The sequence below is a fragment of the Eurytemora carolleeae genome, unplaced genomic scaffold (genome assembly GCF_000591075.1).
Source record: "Eurytemora carolleeae unplaced genomic scaffold, Eaff_2.0 scaffold129, whole genome shotgun sequence".
Classification (NCBI taxonomy): Eukaryota; Metazoa; Arthropoda; class Copepoda; order Calanoida; family Temoridae; genus Eurytemora; species Eurytemora carolleeae.
In genome coordinates, this window is record NW_019396235.1 from 315,856 (window position 1) to 342,224 (window position 26,369).

The 26,369-nt window shown below is 32.1% G+C and overlaps 1 protein-coding gene across 2 annotated transcripts; it reads left to right on the forward strand.

Annotated features, from left to right (window-relative positions):
- LOC111698957 (uncharacterized) lies at nucleotides 1–26,326 on the forward strand. Of its 2 annotated transcripts, none has more exons than XM_023469452.1 (20): nucleotides 1–484; nucleotides 835–918; nucleotides 1,795–1,801; nucleotides 1,911–1,972; nucleotides 2,330–2,880; nucleotides 3,501–3,658; nucleotides 6,021–6,136; nucleotides 7,357–7,524; nucleotides 8,100–8,269; nucleotides 8,723–8,777; nucleotides 9,069–9,525; nucleotides 9,847–9,955; nucleotides 13,187–13,233; nucleotides 14,493–14,558; nucleotides 22,823–22,939; nucleotides 23,207–23,490; nucleotides 24,074–24,151; nucleotides 24,430–24,794; nucleotides 25,208–25,484; nucleotides 25,769–26,326. In XM_023469452.1, exons 5-20 carry the CDS (start codon nucleotides 2,763–2,765, stop codon nucleotides 26,292–26,294), a joined length of 3,111 nt encoding a protein of 1,036 aa, XP_023325220.1. In that variant the 5' UTR covers nucleotides 1–484; nucleotides 835–918; nucleotides 1,795–1,801; nucleotides 1,911–1,972; nucleotides 2,330–2,762; the 3' UTR covers nucleotides 26,295–26,326. The 2 variants fall into 2 exon arrangements, with proteins under 2 accessions (XP_023325220.1, XP_023325221.1); XM_023469453.1 differs by having other exon boundaries at nucleotides 7,357–7,497.
- The last annotated feature ends 43 nt before the right edge of the window (nucleotides 26,327–26,369 follow it).

The following is a 26,369-nucleotide window of genomic DNA, read 5'->3' on the forward strand; positions in this document are numbered from 1 at the left end:
TTACTATTTTAATTTTTTTATGCATAGTTAATTTATCTTGATTCTTTTCTTCTTAATTTTACAATTTTTTCGTAAATTCTTCTTAGGATAACTTTGGATACATTTTTGATTGTGCATATTCAACATATCAGAGCGTAGTTTGCTTTCTTCATGCTCTTTGCTCATGGATACCATGTTACTTTCTTACTTGGGTTACTTGGTTATTGATTCCTTGCGTTGCATGGGGACCATAGTAGGAATTTTTTTTTTGGACATCAGAAAGGTGCTCAGGTCTCACCATTAACCATGTTCAACAGGATGGTCATCACGCACTTCTCACGCACGCACTGTTGATTCAGATAGTATGTTAGGATGTACATGGAGAAAGGAATGCTAAGACTGTACTGTCTAGCAACTAGATATTGCCAAACCAGATCCAAGCATACGTTAACCCTCACTAGATTCATCTCTCAACAAGATGTACAGAAATACGCTGATCTAACAGGTAAATGGGATTTACTAAATTATAAAGATTTTTTTATATATTTATTGCATGGCATGACGGAATTTTTGACAATCGCAATTTATAAAAACCTACATATTATGGAAGACTAAAATGTTGTGGTATGGAAGCCCGTATAGACCGGATAACAAAAAAGCTAGTATATGGCATGAAAGGGAAACTAGTTGTTGCTCGTGTCCGCCTGACTTTTCCTGCGTTTGCAAAACTACCATGACTATAAAATTGTTTAGATTATTTTCATGAAAATAACAATTTGCATCTGCAAATATTTTGGCCTTGAATCCCTGAAAATTTATAACCATGTAAAGAATCCCTTTAACTTTGTTTATTAGGTGATAAGAATCCTATACATCTGAGCGGAGCAGATAGTATAGTTCATGGAACCTATATTCTTGGAATTGTCAGTGGAGTGCTAGGTAAAGATATGATACACTAGATTCCATATAGACTTGGGAGCTTTAATTATATTATAACCTACAGGTCAGGGTACTTTGTCTGTAGGTTGATTGTTAATTTTAATAATAAAGAAATATTCTGATGATGTTTATCCCATGTTGCCATATCAATATCTTTAACAGCCTGAATTTCAAATTTCAGCCTCTCATAGTCGGATAATCACAATTCATACTTAAATTGACTGTAAGCGTAATTTTGAGTGACCCTCCGTGCGAACATGACAATCCCTGATTTACAATGGTACCCTTGAAACCTTAATCTGATTTACAATGGTACCCTTGAACCCTTATTAAAATTTTGAAGTCCTTTTCCTGACTCAAAAAGTGTTTAATTCTGAACATTTCTCCATTACTTCTTACAAGCAAAAAATGCGCAGTTCACTTTTTTAATAAAAGAGAATTATTTTACTATTTTAAAGGAACCAGGCTAATAGGACCAATAAAAGAGAATTATTGTATTATTGTAATCAGGAACCAGATTACCAGGACCAATAGAAGAGAATTATTTTATAATTGCATTCAGGAGCCAGGTTACCAGGAACCAATAGAAGATAATTATTGTATTATTTTATTCAGGAACCAGGCTACCAGGACCAATAGAAGATAATTATTGTATTATTGTATCCAGGAACCAGATTACCAGGACCAATAGAAGAGAATTATTGTATTATTGTATCCAGGAACCAGGCTACCAGGACCAATAGAAGATAATTTTTGTAATATTGTATCCAGGAACCAGGCTACCAGGACCAATAGAAGAGAATTTTTGTAATATTGTATCCAGGAACCAGGCTACCAGGAACCAATAGAAGATACTTATTGTATTATTGTATTCAGGAACCAGGTTACCAGGAACCAATAGAAGATAATTATTGTATTATTGTATTCAGGAACCAGGCTACCANACAATATGTTCTGTATACCATATTTCAGTTTACTAGTATGTTTTCTAGGCTACCAGGACCAGGTTCAGTTGTATCTTCTCTTCAAGCCAAGTTCATTAAACCATGTCCGGGTAATTTTCTCAACAAAATATTTATTGAAGTATTCTAAAAATGGAGGTCCGTGTAAATACATATAATTTGATTTGGCAGCTTATTTGGAAAACTTTTATTTAAACCCAATGTTTCTGTAAAAGTATTTGAAAAAACATCCGCAACGGATCTATAACATGTAAGAAAAACAGGTTTAGACCGTTCCACATCTTTAGATCTGTTGTAGTAGTGTTTACACAAATACTCACTAAGAATCTGGAAAAAAAATTGTCAAATGGTTTGTTATACCTTATGTCTCTTTAAAATTTCATGTACAGCCCATTTTCATGATATTTACAGATATCACATTTGATTTAAATAAATATCTATTGTTTCAGTGAATACCGAAATCAGTATAACTGTGACCTGTGAAAAGCTAAGAAAACTGTCTACATTGAACTTTCATGTGACAAACTTAAAGTCAAGTGAAGAATTAGTCCAGGGCGAGGCGAAAATTCTGATTTCTAAGGACAAAAATGTGTAAAAAAGAATAAGTTGAACATTTTTATTTTCTTTGAAAGTTGAGTGAAAGTAGCATAAAAAAGCTGCATACGTTTTGAAAATAGTGAAAACTGCCATAATTATGAAACAGGTAGCTTCCTTTTCAAAAGAACAAAAGCAGCACAGTAGCAAAGTTTTCAGCAATGGAAGCAGTTCCAACTAAAAAAGAAAATGGCAATCAGTCTAGGAAAAGTTTGTCGGACTTGATATTGTTTAAAACCGGTTTAAACGTGAATTCCTGGTTCTCCTGGTATAAGTTGAAGGTGTAGGATGAGTGTTTGGAGCTGTCTAGGAATACTAGGCCTGGTCTACTGTATTCTCTACCTACTGGATACAGTTGCTAGATACTGGTTTACCATCAAGTATATACGAGCTATGAGAGGAATAGGTTAGTTCTAGATTCTAATTAGAAATTCCGGTAGAATAATAACTATGGAAATTTGTAGACAATTTTGAGAAGTTGTCTTCAATCCAATAGCTTTATAAGCATTTTCCTATCTGTCAATATGTAATTAACTAATTTTAACACTGTTATTTTGGTTCGCAGTATTATAAAGTTTTTGGACTTTTCTCTTTATTGAGAATGTTCAAGCCTTGTTTGGCTATTTCTAGATCAAATAAGAGTCAAAAATAAAGTTAATTTGAATTTATTTTCATTTCAATTGAAAATTTTTTTTTTGGAAGTATCATAAAATTTTTTTGGAGAAAATCCGGGAACCAATCAAAACTTTATATCACACGTGCTATAATGTACAGCTAATTTAATTCTATAGCACGATGATTATTAAATTCACGATGAAATAAAGTACACAATAGTTCATGAACTATATTTACAGAATTGTTCTAGATTTGGTCTTACACGCAATCAATTACTTAAAGGAAAACTAGTCTAGTAGTGTACCGTTGTGAATCGAGCAAATTCCACTCTTTGATTTAAAATTTATCATTGTAATTTGTATTTTGAAACTTTTCTGGATCTTTTTAAGTTTGAATGAAATTTTATTTCAGGTGTTGATATTGGTATCCTGCAGATTCGCTGGTTTACGGAGAGGTTTAACCGAGTCTTGATCAGGTTTGGACGGAGCTGTCCCGGTTTTCTCTCCGCTTGGTTCGGGTTGGGTGCTCTGCTCTCATCTCTACTCATCATACCTTCGGTTTATATTCTGGTAAATTTTATAAATTCTCTAACAGAACTTACAAAATTAGAGAAGTATTGATCTTTGTTTGTTAACATATTTTTACTTTTCGTTAAAACACTCAAATAGATGAATACATATAATTGAATAAACTGTCCATGATCATTTTGTGGAAATCAACCAGGGGGCGGAAACGTCATGTATGTGTGTCTGTGCCAAAAGAGTGTGTAAGTGATAACGAACCGAAGGCGTGTACTGTAGGTATATACAGTACATAAGAACCTCGGTATTTGTAAGTCTAGGAGAGTACATTTGTTTATTGTTAATTGTTTACTTAAAGGGAGTGTTCGCGAAAAATGAAAGGGGGTATAGGCTTGCGGCGAAAAATAAGTACTTTTGATTGCTACTAATATTACTTCTATCTGTTGCGTCTATAAGGAGAAAACTGTTAAAAACGACTAATACCGAAGAACGTAGTGTCCATACAAAACAGAAAGATGCAACATTCAACTCAGATCGTAAACAAATCAATTTAATTCCAAACAAATCATTCAGATATTACAAACAATAGTCATCGAGTATTTTTCGACGCATTCGTAAATAGTTGATATTTAATAACATTTTGTATTTTTCATGATCTGAGAGTTACGTTTGAAAACATATATTCATGTTTCGAGGATTTTGATAATGAAGACGACATTTTCATATTTACCAGGAATGTTCGAAAATCCAGCGCCAGCGAAAATTATTTTAAAAAACAAAATCAAAAATATTATGAAATATTAACTATATGGCGCTTCCATTTTCCTTCCCTTTATTCTTATTCCCTGAAATCAAGGCTGAGCCTCCATAAAACGATGAAAAATCATTTTATGTTTTTATGTTTTATGGTTAAATTCTTGTTTTTGCCTCTTCAACTTTTCTATGCCAAACTAAATATATATTAAGTATTTATCCATTTCCCAGTTGTAATTTATTCATTTTTGTAAAAAATTTTACAAAGGATGTAGATTTCTCAAGTTTTGCAAAGAAGTTTTTTTTTGCATTCACTCCTTCAAAGTTAATTTGCACATTTTCAATTCTTCTTGATTACCATATTTCAGTTGACAAAAATTTTTCAAATAATTTTGCATATTGGGAATTGCATGGTCAAAGACCTTTTTTTAAATGTACAGTTAATCATGTTTTACACCATATTTGGCAAATATTTTTTACTAGTTTTAGCATAAACAATATTTAGATTTATGTTTTGCAAATTATTATTATTATATAAGATAATTCAGACAATATTAGCTGACTCATTCTATGCTAATCGCTATTCTCAGTTTTAATCTAAATAATAATAAAAAATCTGTGGGGCAACCTTCAATTACTGATCTGCATAAGGAAATGTGCTCGCAGGTCTTTTATTATAAGTTAAAAGTACTCTGGCACGATGTCGGATGTCCACTTGACTGTTATGACGGGAAAATCTTAAAAGATTTTAAAGAATCAACCATAAACTGATTTTACAATCTGCAAAACAAACACCGTTATTATGTATTATTATTAATTAAAAAGCGGGGTAGTCATACAGTTTACAAACAATAGGGCCTTGCTTCAGTCTTGATTTAGTTAAGTCATCTCGAGTTTTGTTTATGTATATGTGGTGTTGATTCTCAGGACTCCAATTGAAGTATAATGGGAATTTCTTGATTTCACTGTAAATGATTTTAGTTCAGCTATAGTTCTGGCCATCATTGTTCACATCATTCACATTTTCACGCGTACATTCTTTTGAAACTGTCTACATTCTTGCCATTCTGAATTGTTGCAAGTAAATTATTCCATGGTTGGACAACTCGATTGCTGAAAAATTTCCTTCGAATGTCACCGTTGCACTGTTTTGTTTGAAAGTAGGACCTCCCTGAAAGCATCATTTGATTTGATTTGATTGTTTAATTATATGATATTTATTTTATTAGGGATTAAGTAATCGTTTCTGAAATGAGTGAAGGCGATTTATTTCTGTATTTATCATGATACTTCAAACAGTATCATCTATAATCTCGAATGATGATGATGATGTCACTGTCAGTGTAGATTATAAACCTTTAATAGGACGGCAGCCGTAATTATTAATGACCCTCCATATTTAGTACGGCATGTCATGGTTCTCTTTAAACCTTTGTCTGATTCAAAATAGCGTATTATCCCTGTTCTTCTTTCATTAATTGTTTCTGTAGCAAGAACCCCGCAAATCACTTTTATAGAGAAACCTATCAAAGTGACTTGTGGGGTTCTTGCTACAGAAACAATGAAGAAGATTTTTTGAATTAAACACTTTTCAAGCTCGAATGAGGATGTTAGTATATATATTTTATACATAAACCTTTAACTGAGATATAATTAGATCCGGACTTTGGTTGGACAGTTTGAATCAGAGAGTGGAGAAGATAGAGTTGTGATCCAACCCGTCCTACCTGGAGTAAATATACCAACCTCGGAGCTAGGATACTACTTTATCAGGTATTGAGTTGTAATCCAACCCGTCCTACCAGGAGTAAATATACAAACCTCGGAGCTAGGATACTACTTTATCAGGTATTGAGATGTAATCCAACCCGTCCTACCTGGAGTAAATATACCAAGCTCGGAGTTAGGATACTACTTTATCAGGTATTGAGATGTAATCCAACCCGTCCTACCTGGAGTAAATATACCAACCTCGGAGCTAGGATACTAGTTTATCAGGTATAGAGTTGTAATCCAACCCGTCCTACCTGGAGTAAATATACCAACCTCGTAGATATAGATAATGAGACAACGCTACAGTACTCTTCAGATTAGAATCTTAAGCTAGCAGATTCTTGTTCTTTAGTTATACATCTGTAGTTGAGCGGATTAGATCTTTTTATGCTTAGAACTTCTTATATTTTTACTCTCAAAGTATACATATGCCACTTTGAAACGGATTGTAAACTTCAATGTGACCCCTCATTTTTATGACATGTTCAATTCACAATGGTACCCCTAAAAGCTTTGTTTGATCATAAATGAATGAGATATCAAGTTTTTTTCTCTGAAATTAATTTTTTGGTCCATATACCGTATTTCAGTTTACTAGTATGTTCTGTATACCATATTTCAGTTTACTAGTATGTTCTGTATACCATATTTCAGTTTACTAGTATGTTCTGTATACCATATTTCAATTTACTAGTATGTTCTGTATACCTTATTTCAGTTTACTAGTATTTTCTGTACACCATTCAGTTTACTAGTATGTTCTGTATACTATATTTCAGTTTACTAGTATGTTCTGTATACCACATTTCAGTTTACTAGTATGTTCTGTATACCATATTTCAGTTTACTAGTATGTTCTGTATACCATATTTAAGTTTACTAGTATGTTCTGTATACCATTCAGCTTACTAGTATGTTCTGTATACCATATTTCAGTTTACTAGTATGTTTTCTATACTATATTTCAGTTTACTAGTATGTTCTGTATACCATATTTTAGCTTACTAGTATGTTCTGTATACCATTCAGCTTACTAGTATGTTCTGTATATCATATTTCAGTTTACAATATGTTCTGTATACCATATTTCAGTTTACTAGTATGTTTTCTATACTATATTTCAGTTTACTAGTATGTTCTGTATACCATATTTCAGTTTACTAGTATTTTCTGTATACCATATTTCAGTTTACTAGTATGTTCTGTATACCATATTTCAGTTTACTAGTATGTTCTGTATACCATGAGATCGGACATGCAGTATCTGCTGTGAGCGAGGATGTTCGAGTTCTAGGGTTTGGAGTATTCATTCTCTTTATCCTTCCTGCAGCTTACGTTGACCTACCCACTGACCAGCTTAGGAATAAAACTAGTCTCCAACGACTAAGGGACGGAGTTTTAATATGGAAATCTTTTCGAAGTCTATATGAAAACATGAAGAAAAATCAGTTTGCAAAGAACATGAGTTCTTGTCACATACGTAAATTTTCATATCACTATATCTTTGCAACCTGATGGTGTAAGTCTTTGATATTTCAAATTTAGATTATTTAATGTATTAGAATTCCTAGTTTTAAATTTTATACAAAAACAAGAGGAAAATATTGAAACGTTATTATTTTAAGCAATGCCTGTAAGAATAATGTTAAACTCATGAGATAGTAAAAACTGATCCAATATTATCTTTATATAAATTTGGCATGTTAGTTTGTCTGTTTGTATCCAATAAACGCCAAAACGGTTTTGGACCGTCAAAATTGAACAATTTGGCCCTGAAAAAATGTAGACAATCACTATTTTTGAAAATGCGCCAATTTAAATAGAAAATCCGCAAAAAAATTGAGACTGATTTAAATGGCCACTAGCAACAGTTAAAGGCTAAAGTTGTTAGTACGAAGTGCTCCAAAAGTCAAGTAGATAATATTTGTTATTCCCTTCTCTTTTAAATACTCCTTAATTCTAGAGTGTTTTCTGCCGGAGTCTGGCATAATATAATTCTAGTGTTTGCTGGATATCTGGTTCTGCAAACCTTACCATTCTTCTCCGGGCCCTTGTATACATACAGAACTAGTCTTTGTGTTACATACGTCAACCCGGAGTCATCGGTTACCGGGCCCAGTGGGTTAAAACAAGGTAATGTTATCTTACATTTATTTAATAAATAAGGTCATAAACTGAAAAAAAATATTAAATATAAACTAAAGAATATACTAAATGTTCTGAAAATTATAAAAATGGTTGACAAAAATATTTTTAAAAATGGATGAAAATTAATGAAGAAAAAATAAATTAAATTCAAATATAAATATATTCGATTAAAAACGTGAAAAGATTAGATTTAAAAAAATCAAAATTTGAGTTTAAATTTTAAAAATAAATCAATGATAAAATGTTAAAAAAAATATAAGAATATGAATAACTACTTATATAAAAATAATGAGAATTGGATGAAATTAAATATAAAAGCACCTTTCTTGATATTTAGTAAAATAAATGAAAGCATAATAAGATAAAATATGAAAAGAAATAAATGAAATAAAGAAAAGAATATTCTTTAAAGCATATTATTTAAAATTGTATCTCTAGGAGATGCTTTAACTGCTGTATCTGGAGAAATAATCAGATCTAAAAATGAATTCAGGTTTGTACTACACAACTTTTCACTTCATTTAAAATTTAAAGTTTTTAAAGTTTAATTTAACGTTAACTCAAATCAAATGCGATATCAGTTTTTTCAACATAAAAAATTGATTATTTATAATTTTGGTTTTTCTACATTTGTGACTTTAAAGGATTTGAATGTTACCGATGTGAACCGGACATGTCACTTAAAATTACGTTTCCAGTGTCTCGGGAATGTCCTGTATTGGTCATGATTACCGGTTTCGAACTACCTACTCCTGGAAAAAATGCTAAAATTGTTCATTTTTAGAGACTGGATAGTTCACTCGATGCAGAACCCTAATCCTGCCTACTGTATTCAAACCTGGAGTCTCGATAAAGTTAAATTATCCTCTGCTCAAATCAATCAGAACAACGAGTGCTGTGAAAATGTTGCCAATTCTCTGTGTTTCCGCACCGGAGGTGATACTAGTTTGCGGACCGGAAGTGATACCAGTTTGCGGACCGGAAGTGGGTTAAGTTGCCTCCATGTCAGAGATTTTCTAAGTTTAGCAAACCGAACTCACTCCAACTCTACCCACTGTGATAAAGACGAATCATTGGTAACGCACATTTTCGGGACGAATCACACTAAATTCGTCCAAGTGAGCCGACAGGACGATAAGGATTTTCTATTCGTCGGTAACCCTGCTTTAATCTACTCGTCTATACAAGTATCCGAGTACTGTCCTAAGTATGGAGTGGCTCCCAGTTCCCTTCCTGATCAGGTCACGGAGAAGTTCTATTTGGAATTGAACTGGTATCGTGTAATGTCCGGGCTCTATATAATATCCAGCCACTTTTTTCTTTTTAGAATATTAAAGGGACTAAAAATATTCGAATCCTTATAGCTTTGCAACCTGTTGGTGTAAACCTTTAATATTTAAAACTTTCAGGCTTAATAATTAGAAATATCTAAGGTCTTCGACACCAGGTTGCGAAGAGTTTGAGGCAAGTCTTAAGTTCCTTTCTAAATATTTAAATGGTGGTTTTATGCCAGAATATTGTCTATATTCCATCTTAATATATTTAACTACTCCGTGAATAAGGTTGAGAAGATGTGTAATTATATAATATCCTTCTCCAGCGCCTTAGCAGTCCTTAATGTAATTCCCTCCATGCTCCTTGACGGTCAGCACATGATGCAGGTTCTCCTAGGTAGGAAACTAACTAAAGGGATTGTGCACTTACTTCATTTCATGTTAAAGTGTCCTGACAGATTCACAACGGTGAGTCTAAAACTTTTATTCATTAACTGAGCTGAAAACTTTAGAATGTTGGATATCGAGATCAATGCTTGATCCTCTCTTTTTCTTAATCTCAAGACTAACCTAATCTTGTTTTGTATCTTGAAAAGTGTATAAAATTCAGCCAATCAGAGTCGCGTATCAGAAACCGGGAAACTTGAAATTTCGCGCGCCATTTAAGATGAATTTACTGAAACGAGAGGGACTCTTTAACTTTAAAAAACCGGTTTTTGATTTTTCTGTAATATATCCAAAAAAGAGTGGATTAGGCAAGAAATTAAAAGTGACCATATTGTATATTCGGATTAAGAAGTCAGGATTAAAGGTTGGTATCCCATTCCAAAGTTCCCAGCTCTGATTGAAGATGTTGACCTCGTTTTTCATATTTGGCAAAGGCTTTCTTTAATAGTGACATTTTTGAAAACAGGGATGGAAAGAGTAGTACAGAATCTGTTTTCTTATTCTGTATCAGGATTTAAAGGTCTAACAAATTCGGTTCCGGGGTTTTAAATAGGTTTCATAATCAGTATACGCTATAAACGCTATAAACGCTATATAAAACGCTATAAACCCTTCAGATGAATAATAATCAACATGATACTGCTGTTACAACAATAGTTCAGGGGTTCAAAAGTCTTAAAACATGCAATAGATATTCATGATTCATGGGACATGAAATATTTAAGAGCGCAATAAGATTTATTGGAAAAAGAAAAAAATGGTTTAAATCTTCTGAAAGGGAGTTATCCCGCATTTTATATTTAAAAACTTGAACATATAACAAGATGCTGCAGCAACTTAAACAATTTTTGTTTTGGGTCTAGTAATTTCATAGTTTTTCCTATTAATGTCAAAGACCGTTGATATTTTAAACTAATTCTCCTATGGATAAAATAGTTTGGAATATCACAGGTTTACACCATCAGGTTGCAAAGATAAAGGGATTAGAACATTTGGGTTTAGCCCTGTCAATTGTTTATTTAGATGGAATTTACTTTTCTTTGAAAGTAAAACCAAAAATTACACTGTTTCGGACAGTTTTTAAAAAAGTGGGTTTAGCTCCCATGGTTCTAATCTAGTTTGCACTTGAAACTATAGGGTTTCAAACTCCCACGCAGAAATGGATTAGAATTTTGCCAATTACTTCTTAAAAACTACAACAATAATAAAATTTAAAGTGGTTTAACATAAAACTGTCTAGGACTACAAAATTAGTGCGCAAAATCAAATGCCAAGGCTTTGCGACACTTCAAAGTTGACCCAGTCTGGATCCATTTTTTGTAATCTTACAGAGATAATTCGTTTACGTTAGACTGGACCTAATGTTTGGTTTTCCAAAGGAAAACTCGTCTCTAATTATGATTTTCTCTTCTTAATATTTTTTAAACACGATGTAGTTTAGACGTTAGATATTTTAAAATTGGAATTGTTTATGAATCAAATCACAGACTAGATATATACAGACTGCTAATCGACTTTCACGGGCTGGGCTAACTAGGCCTATAGTCGTACCTGAACGACATGCTACGTTCCTACAACAGGTTTTTGACTGCCATCTAACGGCCTCTTTTTGCATAGAATACCCTTTCAGTGGTTAAGTTTTCCCATTTTAAAAGAAACACTCTAACTTTTAACTTTTAACGTAAACGTAAATTAGTCCATTTTTGAAGGTTTTGTATTTCATATCCAAAGGATCCTTAAATATCCCTGAAGATAGATGTTTTCTAATTGGTTGTGTACTTCATTTGTATACATAACTAGGATCTATTGGAGAAAATATCGCAGATTCTAGCCTTAAATAGATCTATGTACTCTCTTATCTCTGGATAAAATAGACAAAGTTTAAAATATCAAAGGTTTAAACCATCAGGTTGCAAAACTAAAGGATAAGAAAACAGAGGCATTTCACAATTCACAGATTCGTTAAAAAACATATATGAAAATATTCCTTTGTTAAAACGTAAGAGGTCTAACAGCTGAATTTTCAGTTAATGTTAACTAATTATCTCAATTTTACAATACTTAAATCTTTCGAATAATTATCTTAATTATTTCATTTTTTCAAACTGCCTTATTATCTTGAATTATATGAAAATAAGACATAAATTTCTTATTTCAGTAACTTTAAACTCAAAATATGAAAAATATGAAAAATATGAACAATATGAACAATATGAACAATATGAAAAATATGAAAAATATGAAAAATATGAAAAATATAAAAAATATAAAAAATATGAAAAATATGAAAAATATGAAAAATATGATCCACGGATCCAAGGGCAAAATATCAACCAACAACTGCAAAATAAAATGGTTTGTTCTCAAAACTCAAATCTGAACTGTTGAAAAAAGAGAGATTATTAAAAATGACCTTATCTCTGAATGGTTTATCAAGTTGTTGCATAAAAATAAGTGAAAAAAGAGAAAAAAAATTCTTTTCAAAAACTTTATAACACTGCGGACCAAAATAACAGTGTTATAACAAAGGCACTTTTTTGGACTTTTGGAAAGGGAAAAAAACTAATGCAATTTGTATATGTGGATCAGTTTCAACCAGTCATGATGTATTTTTTACCCATCTGGAAGCAATCGAGAATTTAATGAATATTTCATGGCAAAGCACTGGCTCATTTATAACTTAATTTTTACAAAATTGTTTTGGTTATTATTTTTTTTTGTTTTTAATATTTTATATTTTGTATTTAGTGTTTTCTCTGATTATATATTCCATATAAAGTACGAGACACGTAAAACCTAGGATCATCATTTGAGGAAACTTTTTTTGAGGAGTTGAATGCTTGTAACAAGGGTTTCTTAACGCACCAATTGTGAATCTGAAAGAGCCAGGAGCTGCCGACCATAGCAGTGTTGAATGGTATGTAGGGTTCAATCTGGTCCTGTTCACATTAGGACTCTGTCCTAGTATACTTTTAGTACTAGTTAATGCACCAGTTGTGAATCTGAAAGAGCCAGGAGCTGCCGACTATAGCAGTGTTGAATGGGATGTAGGGTTCAATCTGGTCCTGTCCACATTAGGACTATGTCCTAGTAGCTAATTACTTTTAGTAATAGTTAATAATAATTTTTTGTTAAAAAAAAAGTTATTTTAAAATTTTGTATATTTTTTTTCTGAATTTAGAATTACTGTTGAAAGGAGAGTATACTAGACATAGAGAAATCCTTCAGGAAAATATTCATCTTAATTCTCTTGTAAAGAGATTGCTCCCGTACTTGAAAATAATCTTAAGTACTAAACAATTTGGAATTAAAAACCAATAAGAAGCTAATTTTGGTAGATACAAAAAGATGTCACTAGACACGATCAAGGTTATAATGCAAGGAAAGTTAGTTGCAGTTGCGTATACTCTGCGTACATATTGAAACCAGTTCTCTCTGGGCGGAATTTGTAAACAAGAATAGATGCTTCAGTGTTCGTTTAGTATCCGAGGAGGTTAAAAGTATTAAATTTTGATTATTCACATAATAGTTTCCTATGACCAGAATATTGTATTGATTTTTTATGTGAAAGATGGATCCCTTGTCAGGCTTCGACATCCGTCTTGTGTTTACATTACCGCACAGAGACGGTACACTGCAGTACAAAAGATGCGTAAACCTCTGAAATAACTTTCCTTGCATTATAACCTTGGGCACGATGAGATAAATTAAATCTAAAATCAAAGCATTTTTGCCAGAAAACCTTTTTTGTAAATTTCGTGAATTTTATAAATATTTTTCGTTTATTAAAAAAAATCTAATATTTAACAGTTTTGAAAAACTTATTTCAAAATTTAACGCCTTTTGTTACACATAGTGTGAAAGTCCAATGTATGTCCATTTTAAGAAAATCGGGGTTAAAAACCTCTTTTCATGAACATCTTTGAGCTTGAGAAAGGCTAAGCAATATTTTTAGCTAACAATCTGGTCTTTGATTTATTTGAAATTGTTTTTTTATTTGAGAAAAACATCATTATCAAAAGGTATCTTTTTCTCTCTTTTATTATTCAATGTTCTAAAGTATGTGAATTGTATGTTTTTTAAACATTTCTTCAGAAATAACGATTCATTTTTCAATGTTAGCAACAATTGTTTTTGAATTTTAAATTTAATATGTTAGGGTTGAAATAACATGACATCGTTTAGTTTGAATTGTTTAATATTTTGCCTTTGCTTTACATTCAGCCCGCTAACAAAACAATAATCAACCGGAGGGATGTTTAAAAAATATGATGTCTCATTTATCTAAATTACAAACTCAAATAATAACGAATTCTATCCAAATTTGAATTTTTGATTGATTAAAATTAATTCTTTTCATTATTGTTTTAATTTCCATTAAATTAATAGGAAATTGTTTTAATTGTTCTAAAACCCGGCGTTGTTAATTATTCATATTTAAACATTGATTGGCGTAATTGAAAAGATGAATATTATTCCAATTTTAGTTTATATTAACCCTATTGGGAACTCTACTGGTTGCTGGAAATATTCTGGTTGGATTCTATACCCTGGTGAGTCGAGGGGACCAGGGATACTTCTAAGCAAGAGAAATCAGGGGAAATTCAAATTTCAGAGATTTCTGAAATTCGTCTGCGACAACAAAGAAACTTGACAGTTTTTTGCATTGTACTCCTGTTTTTTTTTTGTTTTTTTTTCTGGAAATATTTTCTTGGAAAGAAAATATTTTTAAACTGAGTTTCGTAGTTTATTTTTTTTTTTTTTGTTGTTTTCTGAGCAATCTGGTAGTTTTCCCCCTTATGACACCCCTCCCTCCCCCACCATTTTTTTATCTAAAAAATAACTGCTTCTTTAAACATTAATAATTAAACACAAATTTTTTGTAAAACAATATTATATTCTTAAGGAATTGAGTCTTCAATAACTTTGGTTTGTTTAATCCATATATTTGTGGAACCCAATGGCGTAGACCTCAGATATTTCAATCTATGATTTCTGTCGGATCAAACAATCTATGACGAGATGATACTCTATCAAATAATCTAGGTTTGAAAAATCAAGTGTGTACACCATTAGGTTGCAAAGATTTAGGGATAAGAAAATTTGAGTTTGTGGCAGAGACTCAATTCCTGTTTTTAAAGATGACAAAACTGAAATATATTTAACTTGTATAAGTTTATTTCCGTAAAGGAGTTTGTGTCAAGTATAATTTATAATCAACTTCAATTATTTTACTTAACTAAGTTATAAAGTTTGTTTTTACATTTACACTGTTTAATTTGATATAAAACGCATGAATTAGTTTAAAGATGAATTAAATAAAACTAGAAATTACATTAAAATATAATTAAATTGTTAAATATTTTTAATCAATTTAAATGTTGAAATGATTATTAAAATAGTTATTCCTTTAATAGGTTGTAAGTTTATTTTAAAGATAAATATGGAGTACGAAACTGTTCTAAAATTTTCATGGCATTACTTATTTATTACCCCCCACCTCCCCAACTTAAATATTAACAGCTCCTAGATTTAGTTATATAATACCGTTTGCTTTCTTTTAAGCGATTTTTTAATACTTAAAAATAATACTTTAAAAGGATTGTACACGTACTTTAAAGCGAGTCCCATTTATAGAGTGACACGTTCGATTCACAACGGTACCCTTGACAGCTTTGCATGATCGAGAACGAATGATATGGTGTATTTTTAGCTTGGCTATTTTCAATTCGGCTTTTACTATGAAGTTTCTGCTATACAAAAACAGTCAGGGAAATTGTCAGAATTGAACGTTTTGCATAAGATAATAATAAGACGACATGCACTGAATAAGATAATAATAAGACGACATGCACTGAATAAGATAATAATAAGACGACATGCACATGATAGATCAAATTAAAGTTTAAAGGGTACTGAGTAACATCGCTCATGCTCTTTGGCCCAGTTTTGAATCAAGATTCACTTGAAAAGAATTGAGTTTTTGCCACAAATCCCAATTTTATAATACCTTAATCTCAACAACCAGATGATGCATGATGCGTTTGTGACAAAGACTCAATTCTTTTCAACAACAAACCCTTCAAATTCTAGTTATCTAGTTCCTATTTCTTCGCAACCTCGTAGAACCTTTGATATTTCGAAATATGAATTTTTCTAGATCAAATATCTAGTCATAGGTTAACACCATCAGGTTGGAAATATATAGGGATTAGATATTAAGGCGAGTAATCAATCTCTTTTATTTTCGTAAAATCTGTAATAAATGGTATTTGCGTTGAACAAATTGAAATGGCGCTATTTTGAGGTTTTGTATAGAAATGTTAACATAGTTTTCATGAATGAATGAAACTCTTATCTATGAACTTGAAAACAGAAGTTCAGTATCTTTTTAGATAAACAGTTCATACAAGACCTCAGCCATGATATCATTCTGTAGAGTTTACAATAATTGGTTTCCAAACATTTGTGAACTCGTCTTATATCTACGCGGCGCTTAATCTTAATCTTAATTTACAATCAATGATCAGCTATCAGCATAGCGACCAAATTATCAATTCATCTTTCTTCAAGTTTTTTAAAGTTCGAATAAATCCCCAAAAAAGTACTGTTAATAAACTAATCCTTCTTAAGGGGGCTGTAAGTGTAACTTTAAGGGACCCTCCATGCAAAGATTACCATGTCTGATTTACTACGTTACTCTTGAAATCTGATCTGTAAATATAAACGTCATTTTTCCGACTCAAACGTGTTTATTTCTGTGAGTTTCTCCATTACTTCTTGTAAGCAAGAAATGCGCAAGTCATTTTCGCAGAGAAACCGCAAACAAAAATATTGATATTATAATTCATACTTGATCAGACAAATCTATTGTAAATCAGGAATTGTCATTTTTATATTTAAGACCACTTGAAATTACGCATACAGTCTCTTTACAGGTTGATTTTTTTACTTTTTCATACTCCACAATAAAACTTTGTCAATCGATGAGGAATAAAAAAAAATTACTTCAATTATAAATAATTTCTTATATTTATTTGTTTTGAAACGAACCCTGAACATAAAAATCGATCAAAGGAACTGAGTTCCATTGCCGCAAACTCTGATTTTCTAATCCCTTTATCTTTTCAACATTATGTCGTACACATTTGATATTTTAAACTATGAATTCTGTACGGGCAAATAATCTCCGTTAAAGTTATCAAAGGTTTACACCAGGTTGGAGAAATATGGAGATTAGAAAATTTGAGTTTATAGCAAAATCTTAACGGTAGATTCTTGTATAGAAAATACCAAACGTTACGCATGTATTTTTAAACCTCAAAAACTTCTCTATCTCTTACAGGTTCTATTTTTTTACGATTTTAAATGTTTGTATATATTTCTGTATTTTGATTGTTAAATAATAGTTATTGTTTTGAATATTCTCCCCTAGCTCCTGCCCTGGACACTTTATCTTTTTATGATTAATAATAAACCGATTAAATTTAATGGATATTTAAGCATAGTTAAAAGGTTGAAGCAACGACTTTTGCAAGATTTTATGAATGTATCCATTAAATCAAACTATGATTGAAAACTGACACTTATTTTATTGTATTATAACGAGATTAGCTTGTCAGTCTACTTGTGTACCCTGAGCTGACATGTTCCGACCGTATTTCAGACCAGAATGGAGTTGGCATGGTGGAGGTAGGATGGATGGTCGGGGTCACCATCCAGAGAAGCAGGTTCTCGGCCCCCTGGAGAGATGTGAACCTTACTCCGGGTCCTGCTTGGGCCGGGTTATGTTTGAACCAAGACGAATGGGACAGGTTCCTGATCTTGTCTCCGGGTCTCCAGTAAGGCTGGAGTGCGGACGGAAGATAGAACGGAATCTGGTCTGGACCGGGCACGGTTCTGATCTTGTCTCCTGTATCCAGGAGAACAAGGATATTCATGCAGATACAATCCTCTCAGCACAGGTTAGAACAGACAGTATGTAGATTGCAGGTGGAGAATAGTTTTCAGAGATTTTGATTGTGAGTATAACTTACTTGATCCATAACTTTAAAGAGAGTGCCGCCAACGATTCACCCTTTAAACCTTGATCTAGGATCTACCAACTATGTAGATGTTTTTAATCTTCATCTGTGGACTATAAAAGAAATACGAAACATGGATTATCAACGGACAGAAACCCACCAATTCAATATATCTTTATCTGGTTCAGGTTTAGAAGGGTTTAAGGGACTGTAAACGTAATTTCAAGTGACCTTCCATTGATAAATTGACATGTCCGGTTCTCAGCGGTACACCTTCAAGCTATGAATTAGATATTCATGTTTTTGTTTTAGAAAACTTTCTATTTTCATTTGTGGTTTCTCTGGGACTTGCTTCAGATAAAATATAGAAATTCTTAGAATTAAGCACTATCTTTATCTTTATACCAGTCTAAGGTTTCATTGGTATTTTTTTTATCATTTATTTTTTTCTACAAAAACACACATGCAAATATACATATTTTAAGTTTTATATGACATATAATGATTTGTTGGAGGACCAATCAAGCCATTAATAGCTGTTTTTAATGATCGGCCTTAGACTTCAGGGGGGTCCAGAGACGGTCATACAGGAGGTTTAGAGTTTGAATGAGGTTGGGGGGAGGGAGGTAAAGTTGGTAATCGGGCATGTCCTCTTTAAACGGAAAGTCACTGAAAATTAAGACGACAGCTCTGTTGAACGTTTCGATGATTTATACAGCAGTGACGTCACGACGAGGAAAAGATTGAGCAAGATTTGAAAACCGAAGTTATCTCCTGTATTAGTTTTCAATTAAGGTTGTGTACGAGTTACTTATATGATTTGTTAATTTATCTTTTACTTAATATTAAGGTTTACAATTGCTCTGTAGGAGTTTGTAGCACTTTAATGGGTCTAATTCATCAGGATCAACAAAGTAAAACTGCTGACTCTGTAAATATAACTTCGCTCTGGATGTCGGGAAGTCCGAAATAATTATAATTTAATAACAAGTAGTTCAAAAATAATGATAATCTATTAACAAGGAGTTCGGAAATTAATATCAAGTAGTGCGGAGATAATGATAATTTTATAACAAGTAGTTCGGAAATAATGATAATTTAATAACAAGTAGTGCGTAGATAATGATAATTTTATAACAAGTAGTTGGGAAATAATGATAATTTATTATCAAGTAGTGCGTAGATAATGATAATTTTATAACAAGTAGTTGGGAAATAATGATAATTTAATTACAAGTAGTTGGGAAATAATGATAATTTAATAACAAATAGTTGGGAAATAATGAAAATTTAATAACAAGTAGATGGGAAATAATGATAATTTATTATCAAGTAGTTCGGAAATAATGATAATTTTATAATAAGTAATTGGGAAATAATGATAATTTATTATCAACAAGTAGATGGGAAATAATGATAATTTATTATCAAGTAGTTCGGAAATAATGATAATTTTATAATAAGTAATTGGGAAATAATGATAATTTATTATCAAGTAGTTCGGAAATAATGATAATTTTATAATAAGTAATTGGGAAATAATGATAATTTATTATCAAATAGTTCGGAAATAATGATATTTTAATAACAAGTAGTGCGGAAATAATGATAATTTATTATCAAGTATAGTGCGGAAATAATGATAATTTTATAACAAGTAGTTCGGAAATAATGATAGTTTAATAACAAGTAGTGCGTAGATAATGATAATTTTATAACAAGTAGTTGGGAAATAATGATAATTTATTATCAAGTAGTTCGGAAATAATGATAATTTTATAACAAGTAGTTGGGAAATAATGATAATTTATTATCAAGTAGTTCGGAAATAATGATAATTTTATAACAAGTAGTTTGGAAATAATGATAATTTATTATCAAGTAGTGCGGAAATAATGATAATTTAATAACAAGTAGTGCGGAAATAATTGTAATTTATTAACAAGTATAGTGCGGAAATAATGATAATTTATTAACAAGTAGTGCGGAGATAATGATAATTTTATAACAAGTCGTTCGGAAATAATGATAATTTTATAACAAGTAGTTTTGAGAAAAGATTCATTAAAATTTGAAAAGTAAGGAAGCTTTTCCGTAAAAGTGCTTTTAAAGAGAAAAGGCAAGGAGTCAGAGCTCAACACTTTTGTACTGTGAATCCATTGGATCAACCAGTTAATCCTATCTTGGGCAGTCCTACGGATTAACTTAGTTCTTGATACCCCTCATTAAGCACAAATTTCTGAAATTCAAAAATCGTCAAAGTGGATATCAAGATCAAGAAAGTTAGTTTAGACTCTTTCACACAAAACAGAAGTGAAAGAGTTTAGAACAAGGAGCGGAGAGAACATATTACCTGAGTGCAGTATTAAATAACTTGCTGAACATATTTTTACGTATTTCTATTTTGTTTTTTGTCCACTTTTCTGCTGGCAGTGCCCACCCTCTCACAGTGCTTAAATTTCAGATTTTAATTGTATTTATATTGTTGTACTATTAACACTGTAGATGATACTATCCATAGACTTGATTTAAAAACAATAATAATAAATTAACTACCTTTAACCCCTCTATCCCTCCCACTTTTTACTCCCCCTAAAAACCCATCTGCAAACCCTTGAAATCTGATCATAGCTAAGACTTTAAGTGATGAATGGGGGGGGGCTTTATCTTTATATAAAAAACTCAGCAGGTACACGAGCGCAGATATTAACGGGTCGAAGGAACACATTTATTCTCCTCTGTTACTTATATGCTAAAATATAATATGATAATCTTATGAGGAAAAAAATGTAATAATGGAAATTCTTAAACGAGATGAAATAATCTTGATGTATTCTTTAACGAAGGCCGCAGAAAGAAAGAGTTTAAGAATTCCATTATTACATTTTTTCCTCATAAGATTATTATTATATCATATTAGTGAAGTTCCATGGGCACATACCCAAGAAATTATGGTAAAAAATAATTCTGGTAAAATCCGACTATTCTAAGTTGGAACAGTTCACATTATGAAAGGTTGCAAATAAGTTTTATGCTCTTGTTCTGACTATCACTGTTTTTTTATTTTTTAAATGTTTTAAAATGTTAAAAACCATTTTGTAAGTAAAAATTGGTTCTTAATTTGAAAGTGATGCATGTGGTGTGATTGTTTCCTTAGTTTAGTTTGTTTGTTTACCAATTTCTAATGAATTTGCTTGTTTTTCAAGTTGATACTACATTTAGATACAGCATGTTGAATGTGCCCTGAGTTTTTTAGATGGGGAGAAGGTATTGTAGTGGGTTGTCTTAATCTACTAAACAAAATCGTTAAATCATTTACAGAACAAATCATTTCCTGGATGTTAAATCCTAAATTTTCCAAAAAGATGAGAAAGCAGGTTATCCACCAAGAATCAGTTCGACATGAACTGATGAAGACCTTTGTCTTTTATTCATGAAGCAAGATTGTCTGGTTTGTTTTCATTCCTATGGATTGCTAAGACCCCACTAAAAGTTTGTTACACTAATATTTCAATGATAAGTTTTTATAAACTAACATTTTTGGTTTTGATTGTGGTTTCACTTCATCATCTCGAGCTATGCGAGATATGGTGACTGCTGATTCAGGCTGAGGTACTTTAAAACTTTATAAAGTAAAAAAAAACAATTAATTGAAATTGTGAAGACATGACAAACCTTTCCATTTTTGAAACGCTCTGACCGTATTATTACAAGTATGCAGAGATTTGAAAAATCTCACCAAACTCGGTTTGCAATGAAGAAAAACTAAAAACAAATTGAAAAAAGTATGCTTTGAGACTCGGTAGTTTGATGAAAATGGCCAATGGAAGGCTTAAAGTTTTAAGTACATGTTTAAGTTTTTTTGGAAAGGTAAGAAAATGGTAATTAAACACGGGGGGTTCCACTCTTCTGTCAGGACTAAGGTTAAGATTTAAATAGAAATTCCTGAATTAAGATATATCAACACTTCAATAAACGAAAAAGGTAAGTGAGCATGTTTTACTAAAGTAAAAAAGGTAAGTTTGCATGTTTTAATATTTAAGAATAAGGTAAGTGAGCATGTTATTTTAAGTATAAAAAGGTAAGTTTGCATGTGTTAATGTAAAAGAAAAAGGTGAGTGTGCATGTTGTCAGTACAAAATAATTAAGTTAATATCAATATTGATCTATACTGAAAAGATCAATATAAGGAGCGTGTAAGAATGAATATTCTTCAACTAGTGTAATAATTTCCATTCTTTAATGCTTGGAGCGTGTAAGAATATACATTCTTTCACGCTCTGACCGTGTAATAATTTCCATTCTTACACGGTCTGAGCGTTAAAGAATGAAAATTCTACACATACAGTGTAAGAATAAGCATTCTTAAACGCAAGGAAGCGAACAATAATAAAATTGTTCCTCTTGAACCGTGTAATAATGGGAATTCTTACACGATAGGTTTACTACTATGGAACCGAACAGATATGATATAATACATATTACAAACAATGAAATATAAAAAAAAAAAACATTTAAAAGTCAAAAATAACAATAATAAAAAATGTCATCCCAATACGTTCAGTGAAGCTCTGATAGTTCCTCTGTTGTTGGCTCTACTGACTATTTGTCAAACTTGAATGTACTTAAGTCTGAACCTATATTAATATTTATCAACACAAAACTGGTTTGAGTATAGCAAGTAATATACAAAGGAAGAAAGGATGGGGAGGGAGTATCTGTGCACTAGAACTGCAGTACGATAAAAGATATCACAATATATATATATATATATAATCATATAATATATCTAGGGTATGGATATCCCTGTAAACAGTATTATCCTGATATCCTCTAGTCCTCTACTCTCTGGTCTACTCTCCAACTCAAGCACAGATAAGATCATTCTTGAAGGAGTTTCTGAAAAACAGGAAACTAAATTATCATTCTTGAAATAACAAGTATTTTGACATAAATTTAAATTTGACTCGAAATATGGCTAGAAAGCATATTTTATATTAATTTTTGAGTCTCAGATTGAATTTTTTTACTTATAACGAGCAAATTTTAATATTGCAGTGCATGTGCATCTCAATCAACTTAAGTTTGTTTTTCTTTTTTTTACAGATGCATTAATTTTAAATGTTGTTATTTATACGCCTTGGTAAAAACCTGATGATATTGTGTTGAAAGAGTAGTGTCGCCACCTCGTGGAGTTTATGTACACTGGTCACGTGAGCAGAATACACGAAACTGAGATACCTGAACTACTGTTGGTTGCACGCTGCCTACAAATTAACGGAATTCTCGCTTCATTGCGCGTTCCTGTTGATTGTAAGCCGCAAGTTTCTCCAGAGAAGACAATTCCCACTTATCCCGATCCATTCTCTCCTCCTGCTGTCCCTCCTATGGATGAGGATGAAGAAGGAGCAGATGATGTGTTTGTGGATGATAATGCTGTAGATCTATCATCTGCTAACAGGTATTATGGAAATTAATTTTAATCTCACCAAGGATGAGAGTTTAGAGACAACTTTAACGCATTTGACTCAGTCTTCTTCTTAAATTGATGATTCTTTACAGCTTCAAACCTATTGTTTTTATCCTTTACAGCTTTAATCCTATTGTTTTTATCCTTTACAGCTTTAATCCTATTGTTTTTATTCTTTACAGCTTTAATCCTATTGTTTTTATCCTTAAATTAATGATTCTTTACAGCTTTAATCCTATTGTTTTTATCCTTTACAGCTTTAATCCTATTGTTTTTATTCTTAAATTAATGATTCTTTACAGCATTAAACCTATTGTTTTTATTCTTTACAGCTTTAATCCTATTGTTTTTATTCTTAAATTAATGATTCTTTACAGCTTTAAACCTATTGTTTTTATTCTTAAATTAATGATTCTTTACAGCTTTAATTCTAGGGTTTTATTCTTAAATCAGTTTCAAAGACTAAAAACCATTTTCATTGATGTCTTATCTTTTGTTGGTAATCCTGTTTCTTAGTGTCCACTATCTCAGTGTTTTTATTTTGTTGAATATTAAAATAAATATATTTATCTAGAAGTCTCGAGAAAAGTGCAGAACCTAGGGTTGTAAAGAGATTAGCCTCCCTCAGTAAGATATCTGAGGCTCTTTCCAGGTTAGGATTAATTCCTTTTATAAACTTTTAAAACTCCCAACTACTCTTTTTAACTTTTCTATTCCTTTTCTTACTCTCCTACTATTTTTGTTCTGTTTCTCTTAATCGTTTTCTACATCTTTTTCTTCTCCCCTTTTATTTGCTACTCCTCCAACTTCTTTTTCTACTAACCTTTTGCTAAGTCAAATAGTTATTTTTTAACTGGTGTTTGAGTTACTATTTTTTTAAATTTCAGTTTTTGGTTTTTAAAGTTTAAAGTTATCGAGCATCCTTTCTAGGTTATCCAGTGGGTCTAAATCATCTGTTGAATCTGACTCTACTCCTGTCGGAGAATCTGACCATACTCCTGTCGGAGAATCTGACCTCGACTCTCAGCCTCGGATCAAGAAACCTAGGCCTCTGACAGGTCTCCCAGGTCCGGAGGATCCGGCAACTAAAACTAAAACTCCTCGAACTCCTTTGATCCCATCCCCAGACTCTCGTATCACAGAGGAACGGTTTCGACAATTTCTGGACTCGTGTAGTGCGGAGCAACAGGAGAAACTACGGAACCTGTCAGTTTCTAGTTCAGATTTTAATTTTAACGATTGTTCTTCTCTACCTAATACTCCGGGATACAAACATAAACAATTCAACATTCCAGGTCAGTTTAGAGATTTGAGAATATTAATCTTATTATATTCTGATGGTTAAATTAATTTCAAAGGAATTGACTTTTTGCCACAAGCTCAAATTTTCCAATCCCTATATCTATGCAACCTCTTGGTGTAAACCTTTGATATTTCAAACTAAGATTATTTTATCCACCATATTCCATAGTTTGAAATATCAAAGGTATATGACATTAGGCTGTATATATATGAGGATTAGAAAATCAGAGTTTGTGTCAAAGACTCCAACCCTTTAGCGGTGAAATGTTTTTAGGAACAATTTGAACTTGACTAGCAAGTTTTTTCCCTAGGAAATTATTTAGTTTTTCCAAATCTAAGGAAAGATGATTTTTTAAGAAAGGGCCGCGCCGGTGGGATGACTTTATGATCGATTTTATATTTTTAGAAATCCAGATGAAAGAGGAGAATCCAAGCTGTTTAAATCCCAACCCCGGTGAATCTAGTCAAATCCAGATATCCAGCTCTTATTCAGTCCGAATTCCCGATCCTTCACGGTTATCCGACCCTGTCCGGATACCCGAGTTCACACTGTCATCCAGTTCTTCTAGTCTCGCCCACTCAGGAGCAGGAGTCAGTGGGTCAGAGCAGTCTAGTCCTAACAGCATACCTGTTATTAATATTATCAAACCTGAACCACCAGACCTAGAATCATTTTCTATTAGGGATACTTTGTTTGATATAATATTGGTTTTATAGTACAGGGCTAAGCACAAGGATAGGACTTCAGAGACGACTGTATGGAAGTTAATCAGTCTTTTTTCTCACGTTGGTGGTTCTTTGGAGCTTTAGGCTTTGTGCTCTTTTGTCATATCGTTTAACAGTAAGACTATATTGAAGTCCGAAAGCTAAAATAATAAACCTTCATAGTTCATACCTTCAGAGATTCAGGTCGTCATTGAATTCTCATCCTATAAGATAATATTATTAAACCAAGTATAAATTCCAGTGTTGAGAGTCCTGAGGATGGATCTGTATTACCGGATGCAAACAGTAATATTAAATATGAAGCTGAAGACTCATCTAGACTAGGATTCTACTTTCCCACCCTCTCTCTCCCTCTAGCCCTACCCTACCCTCAATACCTACTCAGTAGGCTGGATGAACAGAATAGTCTTTACTCTAGAGAGTTTAAATCTAGTTTTATCAGTAATCCTCACAGTGCTTTCACCCCAACCCGACCTGACAATTCACAGTTTAGGTCGCAGGAATCCGCTAAACCAAAGCAGGTCTTTAAATGTCAGAAATGCGGGAAATGTTACAACTGGAATTATAACCTCAACAGACATATCAGGTTCGAGTGCGGAATAGAGAACAAGTTTGAGTGCTCAATGTGCAATAAAAGATTTCCATACAAGCAGAACGCAGCAATTCATTTAAGACGGAAGCATAAAGTACTTCTGGAGACGGCCGACGATATGTTAAATGCCGGCCAAATTGTTCAGCTGGGTGGAAAACCGATGCAAATGCAATAGTATTTTCTAGTCAAAATAAATTTTCTTTCATACTTGTTGTTTTAAAACCAATATATTGATAGAAGGAATGGCCTC

Excerpts from the sequence above, each read along its gene's own strand:
- LOC111698957 (XM_023469452.1), top strand. The coding sequence starts at position 2,763 with ATGAGTGTTTGGAGCTGTCTAGGAATACTAGGCCTGGTCTACTGTATT. Across the intron at positions 14,559-22,822 it reads TGGTTGGATTCTATACCCTG|GGTATGGATATCCCTGTAAA; the intron begins GTGAGTCGAGGG and ends TAATATATCTAG. Across the intron at positions 25,485-25,768 it reads CTAGAATCATTTTCTATTAG|TGTTGAGAGTCCTGAGGATG; the intron begins GGATACTTTGTT and ends TATAAATTCCAG.